Below are 13,998 nucleotides of genomic sequence, written 5' to 3'. Positions count from 1 at the left end.
ATCATCACTGGATCCCGAGCTTTCCTCTTCTTCGGATTCTTCTTCGTCTTCAGGAAACTTATTCGTCGACTTTTGTGCAAGCCTGGCAAAGGCGTTTGGGCTGTCAAGACCCTGAATGGTGAAAGGAGAAAAGATGTTCAAGAACAAAACAAAAGACTTGCGTAAACCAGTCAAGATTAATAAGGAATCATATATACCTGAATGTTAGAAGAATTAAAAGTCACGGAAACTTCCGTATCCGACCGGAAACCACCCGCATGGTTTTTAGACCTTCGCTCCTTTTTCTGGGAACTTCCCACATCCAGGCTGGGAGATTTTCGCTTAGCAGTAGAAGGCTCCCTCAACAGTGGATGTTCCGCTAAAGTCACAGAGGAAGGCTTGCCACGGGTATTTTCCACAACATCGTTCACAAATCCATGGATGGCAAGAAACTCATCCTTCCAGAACTTGTTATACCTAGGGGTTGTCACCGAACTTCGTTCTGGGAGCAGTAAAGGAAGACTTTTACCTGGCGCGAGAACACTGGCATTGAGAATAGCTGGCAACAACTCTTCCGGAGCAACTGGCTGACGAATAAATGGGACCCCTTGGTCAAAACCCATATGCCGAGCCGCCCTGTCAATATAATAAGGGACCGCCTTGCAACCTCCCTAGAAGAAAGATGGCACGTGTCCAGGGAAACAACTTCGCATAAATACAACCTCTCCAACGCTCATATTCACTTCAGCAGAAAGCAAAGTCAATTTCGGAGCAGCGACGAAAGTGTTCGGCTGAACTATGGAAGCATGGACTGGAACCCAGAGACGAAAACTAACGACATAGGCATTGTCAATAAAATCGATAAGCTTTGCTCCGGATTTGGGCGCTTATTTGACCAGCGCAGTATTCTGGAGTCGCCACAAGACTCAGGAAGTGGAGCCAACGGTTTGGGAGAATATTTTGTGAAATGCTCCCACAACCATGCCTGGAGAAAAGCGACGTGAACATACGAGTCCACCTTCATATAACCATTTGAAGCGTACATATCCGCGACCAGATGATCCAAATGGGCATACAAAGAACCAAGAAACAAGCCACCATTAGGAAGAACGATGCCTTTCGCCAGTTTGATGGCAAATTTAATAAGCCCTCGCCTTATCTCCTTCTTACCATAGCCGTCATCAAAAATATCTCTGGACAGCCATATAGCTAAAAACGCAGCAACATGGAGAGTGTCACCTAATGCTAGGTCCGAATCCGGCTCACCAGGGAACCACTCAGACATCCACCAGCTGTAGAAGCACTTCGTCTCGTAATCCTTCAGAAAGAATCCTTTTGACTCCTCGACAAGAGTGGCACACATTTCTTCTTCATCGTCGGACAACGTGATATCAAGATTCCCTGTTATGGTAAGGTTCAGCAAGACAGCTACACTCTCTAAAGAGATGGTCATTTCACCCCACCTGCATATGGCGGTATGAGTATCTGGGCACCATCTGGAGACAAATATGATCAAGTCCGGGATGTCTTTCTTGACTTGAAGTGTTCCAGAAGCCGTGACAGCTCCAATGATTTGCACCTGGGTCAATTTGGCCCTCACACAGTCTTGACTTATCATGAATTGCACCCACTTATCAAAAGAACACAACGGACTCTGACAGATTTTGAAATCGATGAGAGAAGCAGGATACTCTTTCCTCTGCAGGCAAAATCGCATTACGCGCCCCGGCCGAACCGACTGGACCGCCCCTTGATTTTCTGAACCAGTCAGAAGAATCGCAACGTACTTGGGATGGGTTCTCCTAGATGAAGAAGACTTTGTAAAAAATTCATCATCCGTGTTTGGCTTGGAGTTACCAACGTTTTTCGATGAAGTGGCAAGACTTTTCTCAGGTGTCATCTTAACAAAATTCCTTATGCTTTTGAAGTAACTACAACGAAGCAAAACGAAGAATTACTACTTTGGAGAAAAGCATACATAAAGTCTCATCAAAATCGATTATGAACAAACAACACATTTTCTACGGAAATTTCTCTTTGGCCACATGTCATGGCATTCACGACTAAAGGAATAGGGATTGATGCCGCTCAACGGGTGTACGTGATGTCGCGGGAAATACGCTCTTGGCCGAAACTAGGCAATGTCGCGGGAAGCATGCAAAAACGCGGAAAATACAACCTAGGTCAAGTCGCGCTTGGTCATGGATATATGCTCGCGACCAAGAGAGGAATGTTTTCATCACGGAAACTATACACACGGCCACAAAGAGGGAAAGGAAACCCTGAAGTTAGGTTTTCACAGGAAGAAAATTAATGGCAACCACCTATTCACGCGCGCCTATCTTGTATAATAATTGGTCTTCTTACTTTCGGTGTAACGGCTAATATTACTATGATACTGCTAGCAAGGAAGAATCATTCATACAAAAGTATTTCTACGGGTTCATGGAGAACATGTCTATGTCTAGGGTTTGCATCGACAAAAAACAACAACGTTGGAACACATACCTGGAGCGCGCTTGCCTACTTCTCTGCTTTGCTGCTAACACGGAGACAAGGAAACAAATCCAATGTTACAAAAATAAAGGAGGCGTGACACCCTTTATATACATATTACTTTTGAAGTTTAGGTAGAAGAAGGTTTCCTTTTATAAGCGCAACACTTTTGGAATTAGGATGGAAGAAGGTTTCTCGTTTGAACTATGCACGGAAAAGGTGACCGGGCCCGCGGAGGCAACGCTCCATGGCCAAGCAAACGCCACCATCTCCGCGCCCAAACCTTCCGCACCGAGCCGAGCCATCCCCCCATCCAAGTCGCTCCCATACCAAGCCAAGTCGCTCCCAAGCACAGCCAAGTCGCGCCAAGCCAAGTCGCGACCAAGCCGTGTCCTAGCCAAGTCGCGCCCGAGCCGCGTCCAAGCCGCGCCCGAGCCAAGCCATGTCCAAGCTATCCACGCCATCCGCTACTTCAGCTAGCCGCCCATCCGCTACTTCAAGCTAGCGGTACCAACGACCCATGGCCAAGATGAATCTATGCAAAATCCGCCAGCACAAGGATCACGAATTTCTCATGCCTTCCACTAAAGGTTAGTTAAATTTCCTTGGCGATCTCTTCACATGTTGCTCTCTCGATTTTGCTCTCGCCTGTCACCATCTCATGCTTACCCCGCAACAATGCCACTGTTACGTGCTAAGAAGGGGACTTAATGTTGATGGTGGTTTTTATCTTAGGGTTAAAATCGTAAAACCTTGCATCAGATTTGACGTCACTCTGCAAGGAAACGGTGTTGCTAGTACTAACCTCTCCACCGATACATTTATTGAGCCGCTCAATATACTTTTATCCATAACACTCTGTAAATTTTGGCACCTCGCCAATACGAGACTCACTGAGTACTTTCCTGTGCTATGTTCCCCAGCAGAACCCTTAATCGGTATGGCATGAGGATTTATGTTCACTCACAGCGGAGTAGCATGAACCTCCAAGTACCAAAGTTAAGGTCATTGCATGAAATGCTCAGACAGAAAGCACACTGCATTCTGTAGATAAATATTTTGTGTGGCAACATACAAAATCCAGCTAATTATTGTGATAACTCGCAAAGAACTCATAAACCCAACTAATTTGCAAATTAGGGTTTCGCGCCCCGCGCAGTATACTGGACCCCGTTGGTCGAAACCATGCTTAAACAAGCTAGGCAACCAAATCCGCCACAACGCGCTAAAAGTGTGGTCGCGCCCTAGCATGTCGGCCCTCTTCCCGTCGACCAATCAGGTCGCTTCAAACCTGTCACGGCCTCAAAAAGGTCTCCATGCTAAGTTGGCTTTCCAAAACACGCCAGCTTCCCAAAAACGCGCTAGCTTCCCAAAAAACGCCAGCATGCGTCACGCGCATGGCGCGCATGCTAGATGCGCTTGCCAGACGCGCATGCCAGACTCGCTTCCCAGACGTGCATGCCAGCGCCACTTACAACACCACGACCACTGGCAGACCATCATGCCACGACTACTAGCACGTCGCTATGCCACCACGGCCGCTGGCATGCCACCATACCACACCTAAGAAGCACATCGCTATGCCACGTCCACTTGCATGCCACCATGCCACAGCTACTAGTACGTCGCTATGCCACGATCACTGGCATGCCACCATACCACAGCTACTAGCCAAAACGAGCCTAGCGTCACATATGTTATTTACCTACGGCAAGCCTCTCAATTTTAACTTGCCACACGTAGCAAAGTGCTACATGTTTTCCACGAAAACTCTCGAGACATCAAAACATGTCACAAACTGGGGGATACTCATCAGGGTATTGGTCTGGCGGTTTACGGCGTGCGGCGTGCAATACGCCCGTTACAAGAAAGTGTCATAAGAGTGAGGCGGTTAGTAATGGAAAGAAATAAGTGGTGAAACACATCTTCATTATGGAAACATCAATTCCAGGCGTTACCTGTTACCACTTTTCCACCACTCAACCGCTTCCACTTCTTACGAGGTCAGGGTACGTTTTATTACGACTTGTATAAATAGGTTTCACTTATTTCCACCAAACAACAAGTTTTTGGTCAGGAGCACAATACACATCTAGAAATCATCTGATAGCTTTTCATTCAGCTAGCTAGTACAACTTTCTGATACAAGTCACGAAACACCCACACTTCCAGAATCAACTATTCTGGTCTAAACACTTTCTTTGCTTCCCTCCATAAGACCAGCCCTTCTCCTTCACTTTGTGACCGAAGCAAGCCTGGAACGACCATATCTTGGTTTAGGCCAGGATTGTACAGATTGATCTCTCGAATCAAAAGTACTCCCGTGCAGTACATTGTTTTGGGTTTAGATTTGTTTCTCACCCGCACTCACACGAAATTACTGAAATCAGCAGAAACGGTTTTCACCCACAAACAACTCTGAGAAAGTTACATTCCCTAATGCCTTAGGAGCTCATATTATGAAAGGTAAGTATTTTTATAACTCTAATCGTTTGATTTATCCTATTATAACCATGAGCTTTTGGGTTTAGATGTTTAACACTACAGTGAAACTATAAAGAAATTATTTGGAGATTAGGATTCCTTTTAAGCGAAAAGATCGTCTTAGATGGCAACCTAGTTTGAATTTTGTTTTAGTGTCAGCGTAATTAAAAATTGCATTTACCTTACTGCTGACATTATTTCTCGATCAACCATTCAATGGAATCAGTTGTGGAAAACTAGGTTACCGCTTAAAATCCTTCACTTTGTATGGAAATGTTTTCAAGATTGTTTTCCCACTAGTGGCAGAATCGCTAGATTCTACCAGTACACTAGCTTGCATTTTCCTTTTGGTCCTAATGACATTGTAGTATGCATCATATTTTTATTGACTGTGTTTTTGTTAAAAATGTTTGGAATGTTGTGGGTAACGAATTATGCCAGTTAATTGACAAAGTGGTTTTTAAAGATTTGCTATGTTCAGTCCAGTTAATAATAGGAACGACATATTGACATGATGCATAATTAGTTTGGCTTTGTGATTTGGTAACTCCGGAAATGCAGGTGTATAAAAATCATTAAGAAAGTGCAGGCTCGAGTGAACCCAATGGACAATGATTCATCGATTAAGACTGATTGTTCAAATTGGTAGAGGTCAATCTCTATTGGTAATCTTTCTGTTGATTCAATTGGGAATAACAATGCAGAATGTTGAACTAGTCGTGTTCATTCTTATGTTAAGTTAAATTTTGATGCATCTTTTAAGACTACAACTAAAGATGCATGCATGGTACTTAGCTTGCGTCATTCTATGTGGAACTGTGATGGTGTTAGATGTTGTAGATGCTACAACTCTTCTAGAAGCAACTCCATGGGCTAAAAAGTAAAAGAAGTGAGGACTCTGCACTTTGAAGCGTACTGTTCAAATATCATTTCATTCTACCGTTAAATGGTAGTTTGGAGGCAATAAAATGGACAACTAGAATTTTCAAAAATTAAATAAATTGACAACCATAAATCTAGTGGTTGATTATAAGTATTTTGTCATGTTTGAATAGTTGGCTATGCTGATACATGCATTGGGATATTAATCATTCATCGGATTCTTTAGCCAAACATAATATTAACCATAATAGTGAGGAATAATGGGTTACTAAGTTTGCTCAATAGATACATACTTATGTGCAAGGGGATATATTTTTCTAAGTTTATTTCAATTAATAATTGAGGGAAGATTCACAGGCAATTTTATTTGGACATCTAGCTAACCAGATTTGTACCAATTTTTGTTTGCAGCCCAAACGATAATGAATTTGAAGTTAATATTTTAATGATACGTACCTCTTATTAAAATTTAGATTCCTACCTGATTTTAATTTCGACCATTATTTTTTTACGGCTGATTTTTAAGGTGGTAGATGATGATGTTATACATCTCAGATTATGCTCATTTTTATAGGATTATCGAGTTTCATAAAATAAGAAGAACGTATCACCAAACTATTGGGTTCAAATTAACTGTTGTTTGGACTCTAAAGAAAATATAAGATAATGACTATATAAGATTGTCCATAAATCCTTCCTGTGATTAATTGTTTTTCGCACTAAAAAAATAAATAAAACTCTCGAGTAATCAAATAAAAAGGCGGGAAATTCAAACCCCTTTTCCCCGATTTCAATTTTTCGGTTTTGTCAGTACTCTTTATTGTCGTCCATTTTTTGTTGTCCTTCCTCATACATGTTAGCCATAGAAGTAGATAACTTAAAATTTGCTTGTACTTTCTGAAACAAGAAACAAAACTTCCCAATCCGATGATTAAATAATCTTCTTTTCATATTGGTTTCCTAAATCGAATTGTACTAATTTCCAGTTTTTCTTTAGAAGAAAATCAAAAGATTGTGTCATTAAAGATGGGATGGTGTTTCTCCTGCGTTGAATCTTTGGGAAGTAAAGAGAAAAATCAAATTGATGACGATGATTTGAATCAGGGTTCCGCATCAGGTAATTTTTTTGGGTCTTTTCTTTCCAAGTTCTAACCCTATACTTAAAAAAACAATCATTTTTTAATCCACGTCACCTCCTTAAAAATCGCATCTTGCTGTCCGAAAATTCGTTGAGAATTCATTTGTTTCTTTCTGTCTCAAACTCATTTTCTTCAACATTCTCTGTCTCTGCAATCAAAGTTGACCTTTTGTAAAAATAAAGGATGAACTCGTCATCTTCGTTATCATCAACAGATTCAAATGGGGAACAGATCCAGCATATAGTTGTGATGAGACACGGTGATCGAATAGACAATGTAGAGCCATTATGGATATCAACTGCAAAAAGGCCATTTGATCCACCACTAGCAGAGCCAGGAAAGGTTAGAGCTTTTTGTACCGGAAGGAAGCTCAGGAATAATTTGGATTTTCCAATTCATAGGGTCTTTGTATCGCCATTTCTTCGGTGTATTCAAACTGCGTCCGAGGTTATTTCTGGTTTTTGTGCCATAAACGATGATCCATTGGAAATGACTTCTGATAACGTTGAAATTGATCCATCTAAGGTCAAGGTATGTATTCATTTAAACCCTCCTTAAAACTATAAACTGAATTTTATTGGTCTTGTTTGTATCTCTAATTAAAATGCACATCATCCTAAGTGATAGCAGGGTGATCTGACGAGTTGAAAGTTGAACTTAATGCTTGTTATCTTGTTCCCAAGCTTACACATTGAAAGTTATCTAATTTCAGCGGATTTTCTTGGCCTTGTTTTGCTTATTGTTTGAATAGTTTTGTTGTTTCTTTTGCAGGTCTCTATTGAGTTTGGTTTGTGTGAGATCCTAAACAGGGAAGCCATAGGAATTGACAAGGCTCCTGATAATGGAAATTGGGGTTTCAATGTGTCAGAACTTGAGTCTCTGTTACCAGCTGGGACAGTGGATAACTCGGTGGTTCGTGTGTATAAAGAGGTAAACTGGCTTGGCTAAACTCTATTCTATAAGTATCCTGATTCAGACCCATAGTAATTGAAAAAAAACAACTAAAGCCACATTTTCTGATCTGACAGCAAACTAGATATTTACCATGATATCGTATAATGAATGCTATGCAAGTATTTACCTAAGAATACCGATACCCGAGCACTTTCAGTACTAATGGTAAATGATTTGATTCTGGTCTCAACTTCATGGAGTCCTATATCAGTCTGCTATCCACACATGACACTGAAGAAGAATCGGGTACAATGTCAAAAATGAAAAACTACGTTCTTGTATCCCTTGGGCACCAGCTGATTGAAACCTCTTTGAAATGATTCATTCAACCTCCTCATTTGAAATATATAGCAGTATAAATGAAAGCTTTGCTGACATCATGAAGAAATTACAGATGCCACGATGGGAGGAGTCAATCACTGAGGCCCGCACTAGATACTTACAAGTTGTTCGAGCACTTGCAGACAAATTTCCTTCGGAGAACTTGTTGTTTGTCACACATGGTGAGCTTCTTCCTCTAATCTGTTACGTTCTTGGCGTCTTGCATTTTATTTTCTGCCTTTTGTTATTAACTTCATGCTTGTTTAATATATCATTTCATCACTAAGCCACTCACTCATGATTATAGGCATTGACTGCTATAAATCGACAACTATATCTTAATCTAGTGAAAGCGTATTGTTAAACTGAATTTTAGTAGGAACAGAGAACAATGACATTCACCATTCCAACTGATTTGATTTTTGCAGACGATAATAATAGACTCTAGTGGCTCACCCTTTCAGAAATTTGAGTTATAAGCGTTTTTACATATACGACTGTAATGCAGGTGAAGCAATTGGAGCTGTAATTTCTTCGATCATGAAAGACACAACAGTGTACGGAGTAGAATACTGTGCATATACGAAGCCGAAAAGGAAAGTATCTTTCAAATCTGATGGGACATTTGCTGCTGGAGACTTTGAGATAGTTGCACTGCTCGACCAGTTTGGTGTCAGCTTCTGCCTCACAAGTCAGTTGAGTTTATGATCAAATCTAAGCTGAATATGTATACATATGTCAACAGTAACTCATTGGCCTACCCTACTTTCCCATATTTAGCAAAAGCCAAAGGGAATTTAAGCTAATTCAAGTTGTCAACTAGTCCCCAATGTTCCCTTATTTTCTCTGCAAGTAAATGATTCTATTGTGCTGTGTGGAAGCTATGGTTTGAAGCTCTTAGTTCAATTTGTTTGTACTTTGTTACCCTCTTCTTATGTGATTACTTTGTCAATATAAGATACAGAAAGTTCCTTCGTCCGGTTTTTGAGCTCAATCTCAGATGGACAATTCGCCTTCACCAGATTGAAATACTACGGGTAAGGGAGTGGATGAGTCTAATATGAGGGTTTGTTGAAAATGACCTTCCTACACTACATCTTCTGATCATCAGAGGTATACTTACGCTTTGAAGTCCGCAGCCATAAAACCCTTCAAGGTTACGTACCTCCATCGCTACAGGATATAGATAGTCATTAATGACTCGGAAAATAAGAAGAAAAAAGTTTACCATAAAGTTTACTAAGCATTCAGCATAGCTTAGATTCAAAATAATAAGAAAAAAGTCTCAGCACAATCACATTTCAATGAGTCGGAAGCCCTCAGAATTACAATTCATTTGATGTGATAAAAGTAGGATGACATAGTGACCAGAATTAGTGACAAACCAAGCAGTTAAACATTGCAAAACACAGAAAAAAATAAACATGGCCACTGATATATGCGGCTCAAACAACATACACGGAACTTCATTATATCAAATTTATGGTCACTTTAACATTTGCAAGTTTCTTCACAGATGCGAACAGAGAAAAGTCTGTTAGCCCCCTGCACAGACATAAAGGAGGCATATTTGAAATTCCAGGATATATCCACAAGACAGCTTCCAAAAATCTGACAAGGAGATGTAACTGCATCAAGGTGACAATAGCAGATCCATCATACTTTACAGTGAGGCTTAGAATTGCAGCAGACTTGCCTCGGGAAGTTAGTTTGTGTTAACTGAACCTTGAGCACAGCAATTTCCGGTTCTTCCTCGTGACTGCAACCCAGCTGGAGTTGACGTATAATTGAATCACGAATACCTGTTTGTTGATTTTAAAAGAGGAACAACTGCATAAAGAATCCAACCAACATGAATACGAGATTTCACATTGATAGAAGGCAGATATACCAAGCCCTGAGGGACAGCTTTTTGCGGACTTCACTGTTCAATCTTATCTTGCTTCAAGCAAATTCCATTTTTCCTCATTATCTCTATACTCTCAGCAATTGTTGATCCAGCAGTCCCAACAAAACCGAGTGACGCACAGCTGCAAACGGACTCCTCCAGATATAGAAGTATACTAGGTAAAGATCCAAAAGCACAATTCTTCTTCATCTTGCTTGTTCTTATGTTGTTTGGAGAAGACCCGGATTTCAAACCATGACCTGCAACTGCAACCTTCTTTGCAGTTTGTACAACCAACTCATCCCCTTCTTGCAAACTAAACAGTTTATAAGCATCTGAATCTCTAGCTAGCTCTTCTAAATAACTTCCTGTCCAGTTCGCTTCAGGAAGATCTGTCATAATAAAAATATGAATTGGGTGACTACCTTCATTCCTTAGGGTTTCCAACTTCTGTTGTAAGCCCAAAAAAGTAGCCTTCCAGTGATTCTTGAACTGCCCATCTAGTAATCTAAGTTGCGCACACACAAATAGAGATTTAATCTTCTCGACCACAAACTTCTTCCCAGCATTCCTAATTTCTGGAACAAATGGGAGAAACTCAATCTTCTTAATCAAAGACTGTATCCTATTATCTAGTGGGGCTTCATGGATATCAATATAAAGCTCCGAACCCTTGTACTGAGAAGTAAAAAGGCTTCCAAAGGCTAAAACAGTTGCTAAACCAGCTTCTGTATTAGGTCCAAGGGCTTTTAATACATCTCTACGTTTCCGAACATATGAAATTTTTTTCTTTTTTTTAAGTTCATCATCAGGTTGCATAGAGTCCAAAACTCCGTCTCCATTCTTTTGTTGGTAAGTCCAAACACTACTTCTACAATCATCTTTTACAGCATATAAACACTTGCCCACATTACCATCCATACCTGAGATTAAAGAGCCACATTGTTTTAACGAAGAAGACGATGCCAACTCGGATGTTTTGATACAAGCTAGGTTTTTGTTTAGACTACACCATAAACCAGTAAAAACCCTAAAATCTACAGTTCTAATCATTGATGCCAGAGAGGAAAGATCTACAATGTCTGCCATTGACACATACCTGTAAGCAAAATCAATTTCCATAAAGAAACCCTAAACTGAAAATTAATATTCAAATCAAAATTGAAGAAAAGGGTTTTACCTGTGATCCTGAATGAGCTGAATTATGTGATCCCAGACACGAATACGCAAATCATTTGGTTCCAAAACCCTAAATTTAGGGCAACTACCAAGAGCAACAGCATGGTGATCAAGAATGGGAGGAACAATTAAGGTTCGGTTTAATATTCCTGCTATTAGAATAGCATTTTTAAGCTCTGAGAGTTGATTACTGAAACCACTATGAGGGGCAAACCAGAGATACTTCTCACCTAGGCTGTGACCAATCTGACACTGAGGAGGGAATTGGGAAACTGAAGAAGAAGAAGAAAAACTGGAGGAAGAGAAAATGTAATTGGGTATGTCTGTGTAGAAAACGAAGAAAAATAAGATGAATAAAAGTATAAGAATTGTAATCAATGGTTGGATTCTTACGTTAGGGTTTTTCTTTCTCCATTTGGTTCTGCCCAGACTTGAAACATTCATCGCTCCCTCCCTCTACCTCTCTCCAGATCTTTTCAGTTTTTCTTCAGAATAAACTGTTACCTATTTCACAACTAGACCGGAGGACCGCTGAGACGGTGTAACGCCGAACGAAGAAACATGGCCTCAAATGAGTTCTTGTTTATTTTATTTTTAAAATTTATTAGAGCAAGTCCAATGGGAATATGCAAATAAGGTTGGTTGTGGTGCCAGGTGGATGGGCAAACTGAGTTTTGTGCAGTGAAAAGATTGTTTATTGCGTCAGAATAAGCCGAGCGTACCATATTAGGCCGGTCGGCTCAACCTGGTCTGAGACTCGTCTCAAGTGGAGACGACACTCGTCCCAGTATGAACCGACCGATCTTGTATGGATCTACAACGACTACTATTCCATACGCCCCCAACGACTATGTTTAGTTCTACACTTATATAAACAAACTCAAACCACCAATGATAAACACACTCGAATACATTTCATTGTCTGTTGTACAAAAAAATCTTCCAATTTTTTTATATCTCTCTTGTTTTCATTAGTTTCATTCATATGGATCCTGAAATGGAGAATGAAGAAATTCAATTATTAGCGGAAACATTTTTCCATCAACAAGAAACGTTTATGCAGCAGCTGGATCAAATGGATGCAGATTCAGACGATGAGAGATCCAGAACTAACACAATGTTACAATTATACACCGGCCAAGTTCCACGAGATCCAGAACTAGGAGTTGTATTGAGAAGAAGATATACGTTGAGATTTCGAGAGGAATGTCACCGACAAATGGTACGTGATTATTTTCTTAATAGAAGTGTCTACTCCAATGAGGATTTTCAACGTCGCTACTGAATGCCACATCACTTGGTCAGGCGGGTTATCGGAGAGCTTTGTCGGGTAAACCCTAAATTTAACTATCAATTTGATGCACGAAATATACGAGGGCATAGTCCTGAACAAAAGGTCACCACAACCCTTAGGATTCTTGGTTATGGGTTTCCTGCGGATGCTTGTGATGAGTACATTCGAATGGCCAAAACAACTGCATATGATAATCTCAAAATGTTTTGCGAAACTATAGTCAACCATTCTGGTCCACGTCGGCAACCCACACAAGATGATGTCAATCGTCTACTAGATAAGAATCGGGCCAGAGGCTTTACTGGAATGTTATGTAGCCTTGATTGCATGCATTGGGTGTGGCATGGATGCCTGTATGCTTGGAAATGTCAATATAAGGGCCACTACACAAAACCAACCGTGGTTTTGGAAGCGGTAGCTTCTAATGATTTTTGGATATGTCATGTTTTTTTTTGGACTTCCGGGTTGCAACAACGACACCAATATCTTGTGTTCGAAGAATTGAAGTATGAAAATGCTCCAACTGCCAATTTCACCATCAACGGCAATCACTATAACATGAGGTATTTTCTGGCGGACGAAATTTATCCGGCGCGATCAACTTTAGTTCGAGCTTACGATGAGATACCTACAAATGGGGAATATGTATGTGCTAAACGGTTGTTTAACAAAAGACAGATGGCGTTTAGGAAGGATGTGGAACGAGCATTTGGAATTTTGAAGAGAAAGTTCCATACAATTTGTGGACCATATCGTTCGTATAAACCAAGAGAAATGAACATGATTATGCTCACCTGCATCATTTTGCACAATATGGTAATCGAGGAAACTTGACGGGATAAAACATGAGTTTATTATCCAGATAAAGATTTGAGAAAAGACGTTCAACCCGCACGGGGTTTCCCTGCAAGAGATTACGGAATGGTGGAAGAGAGAATTCAAAACAAAGGTTTGCATTTAAGACTAAGGGAGGATCTCACTTGTGGGATGATTTTGGAAGAAGAAACCCTCATAGGATTTAGTGTTTCTTTTAATGTAATTTGATTTGTATACTTTGGTTTCGGTAGATTTTTGTACTCTGATAATTTAAGTTGTAAATTAGGATTAAATTGAAACTAAAACTAAAAGGATTATACAAAGCAACTTAAACTAACAACTAAAGTCATGAATTTTAAAAACTAAAGAAATGTTATGGCATTATCGATATCCTCCTCATGATTGTCTTATTCGTTGTCTTCTTCCCCAGAAAAAGACCCGTCAGTTGCTGGTGGCCGTTGCTTGGCCTTCTGTGCTTGGAGTGCATCAAATTCATCTTGCCAGAGACGAAGTTCTGTCTGATTCATCTTGGAAGTGTCCATTACCATAATTCCTCGCATGTGTGC

At 40.4% G+C, this 13,998-nt stretch overlaps 2 protein-coding genes across 2 annotated transcripts; one reads left to right on the top strand and one right to left on the bottom strand.

The window, feature by feature from the left end:
• The first annotated feature begins 7,068 nt into the window (after positions 1-7,068).
• On the top strand, positions 7,069-9,233 carry LOC113292624. Its single transcript, XM_026541506.1, has 4 exons — positions 7,069-7,511; positions 7,752-7,910; positions 8,329-8,437; positions 8,764-9,233. Exons 1-4 carry the CDS (start codon positions 7,164-7,166, stop codon positions 8,961-8,963), a joined length of 816 nt encoding a protein of 271 aa, XP_026397291.1. The 5' UTR covers positions 7,069-7,163; the 3' UTR covers positions 8,964-9,233.
• Positions 9,234-9,558: 325 nt separating this feature from the next.
• Positions 9,559-11,878, bottom strand: LOC113297193 (O-fucosyltransferase 30-like). The gene is made up of 2 exons (XM_026545610.1): positions 11,324-11,878; positions 9,559-11,242 (listed from the first exon to the last, which is right to left on the bottom strand). The coding sequence occupies exons 1-2, from the start codon at positions 11,764-11,766 to the stop codon at positions 10,177-10,179; spliced, it is 1,509 nt and encodes a 502-aa protein (XP_026401395.1). The 5' UTR covers positions 11,767-11,878; the 3' UTR covers positions 9,559-10,176.
• Positions 11,879-13,998: the final 2,120 nt, after the last annotated feature.

This window comes from Papaver somniferum, chromosome 7 (genome assembly GCF_003573695.1).
Source record: "Papaver somniferum cultivar HN1 chromosome 7, ASM357369v1, whole genome shotgun sequence".
NCBI lineage: Eukaryota > Viridiplantae > Streptophyta > Magnoliopsida > Ranunculales > Papaveraceae > Papaver > Papaver somniferum.
The sequence above is the reverse complement of the archived record's forward strand: the minus strand, read 5'-3'. Positions and strand labels throughout refer to the sequence as shown.

Excerpts from the sequence above, each read along its gene's own strand:
- LOC113292624 (XM_026541506.1), top strand. The coding sequence starts at position 7,164 with ATGAACTCGTCATCTTCGTTATCATCAACAGATTCAAATGGGGAACAG. Across the intron at positions 7,512-7,751 it reads TTGATCCATCTAAGGTCAAG|GTCTCTATTGAGTTTGGTTT; the intron begins GTATGTATTCAT and ends TTTCTTTTGCAG. Across the intron at positions 7,911-8,328 it reads TGGTTCGTGTGTATAAAGAG|ATGCCACGATGGGAGGAGTC; the intron begins GTAAACTGGCTT and ends AAGAAATTACAG.
- LOC113297193 (XM_026545610.1), bottom strand. The coding sequence starts at position 11,766 with ATGAATGTTTCAAGTCTGGGCAGAACCAAATGGAGAAAGAAAAACCCT. Across the intron at positions 11,243-11,323 it reads CAGCTCATTCAGGATCACAG|GTATGTGTCAATGGCAGACA; the intron begins GTAAAACCCTTT and ends TTTTGCTTACAG.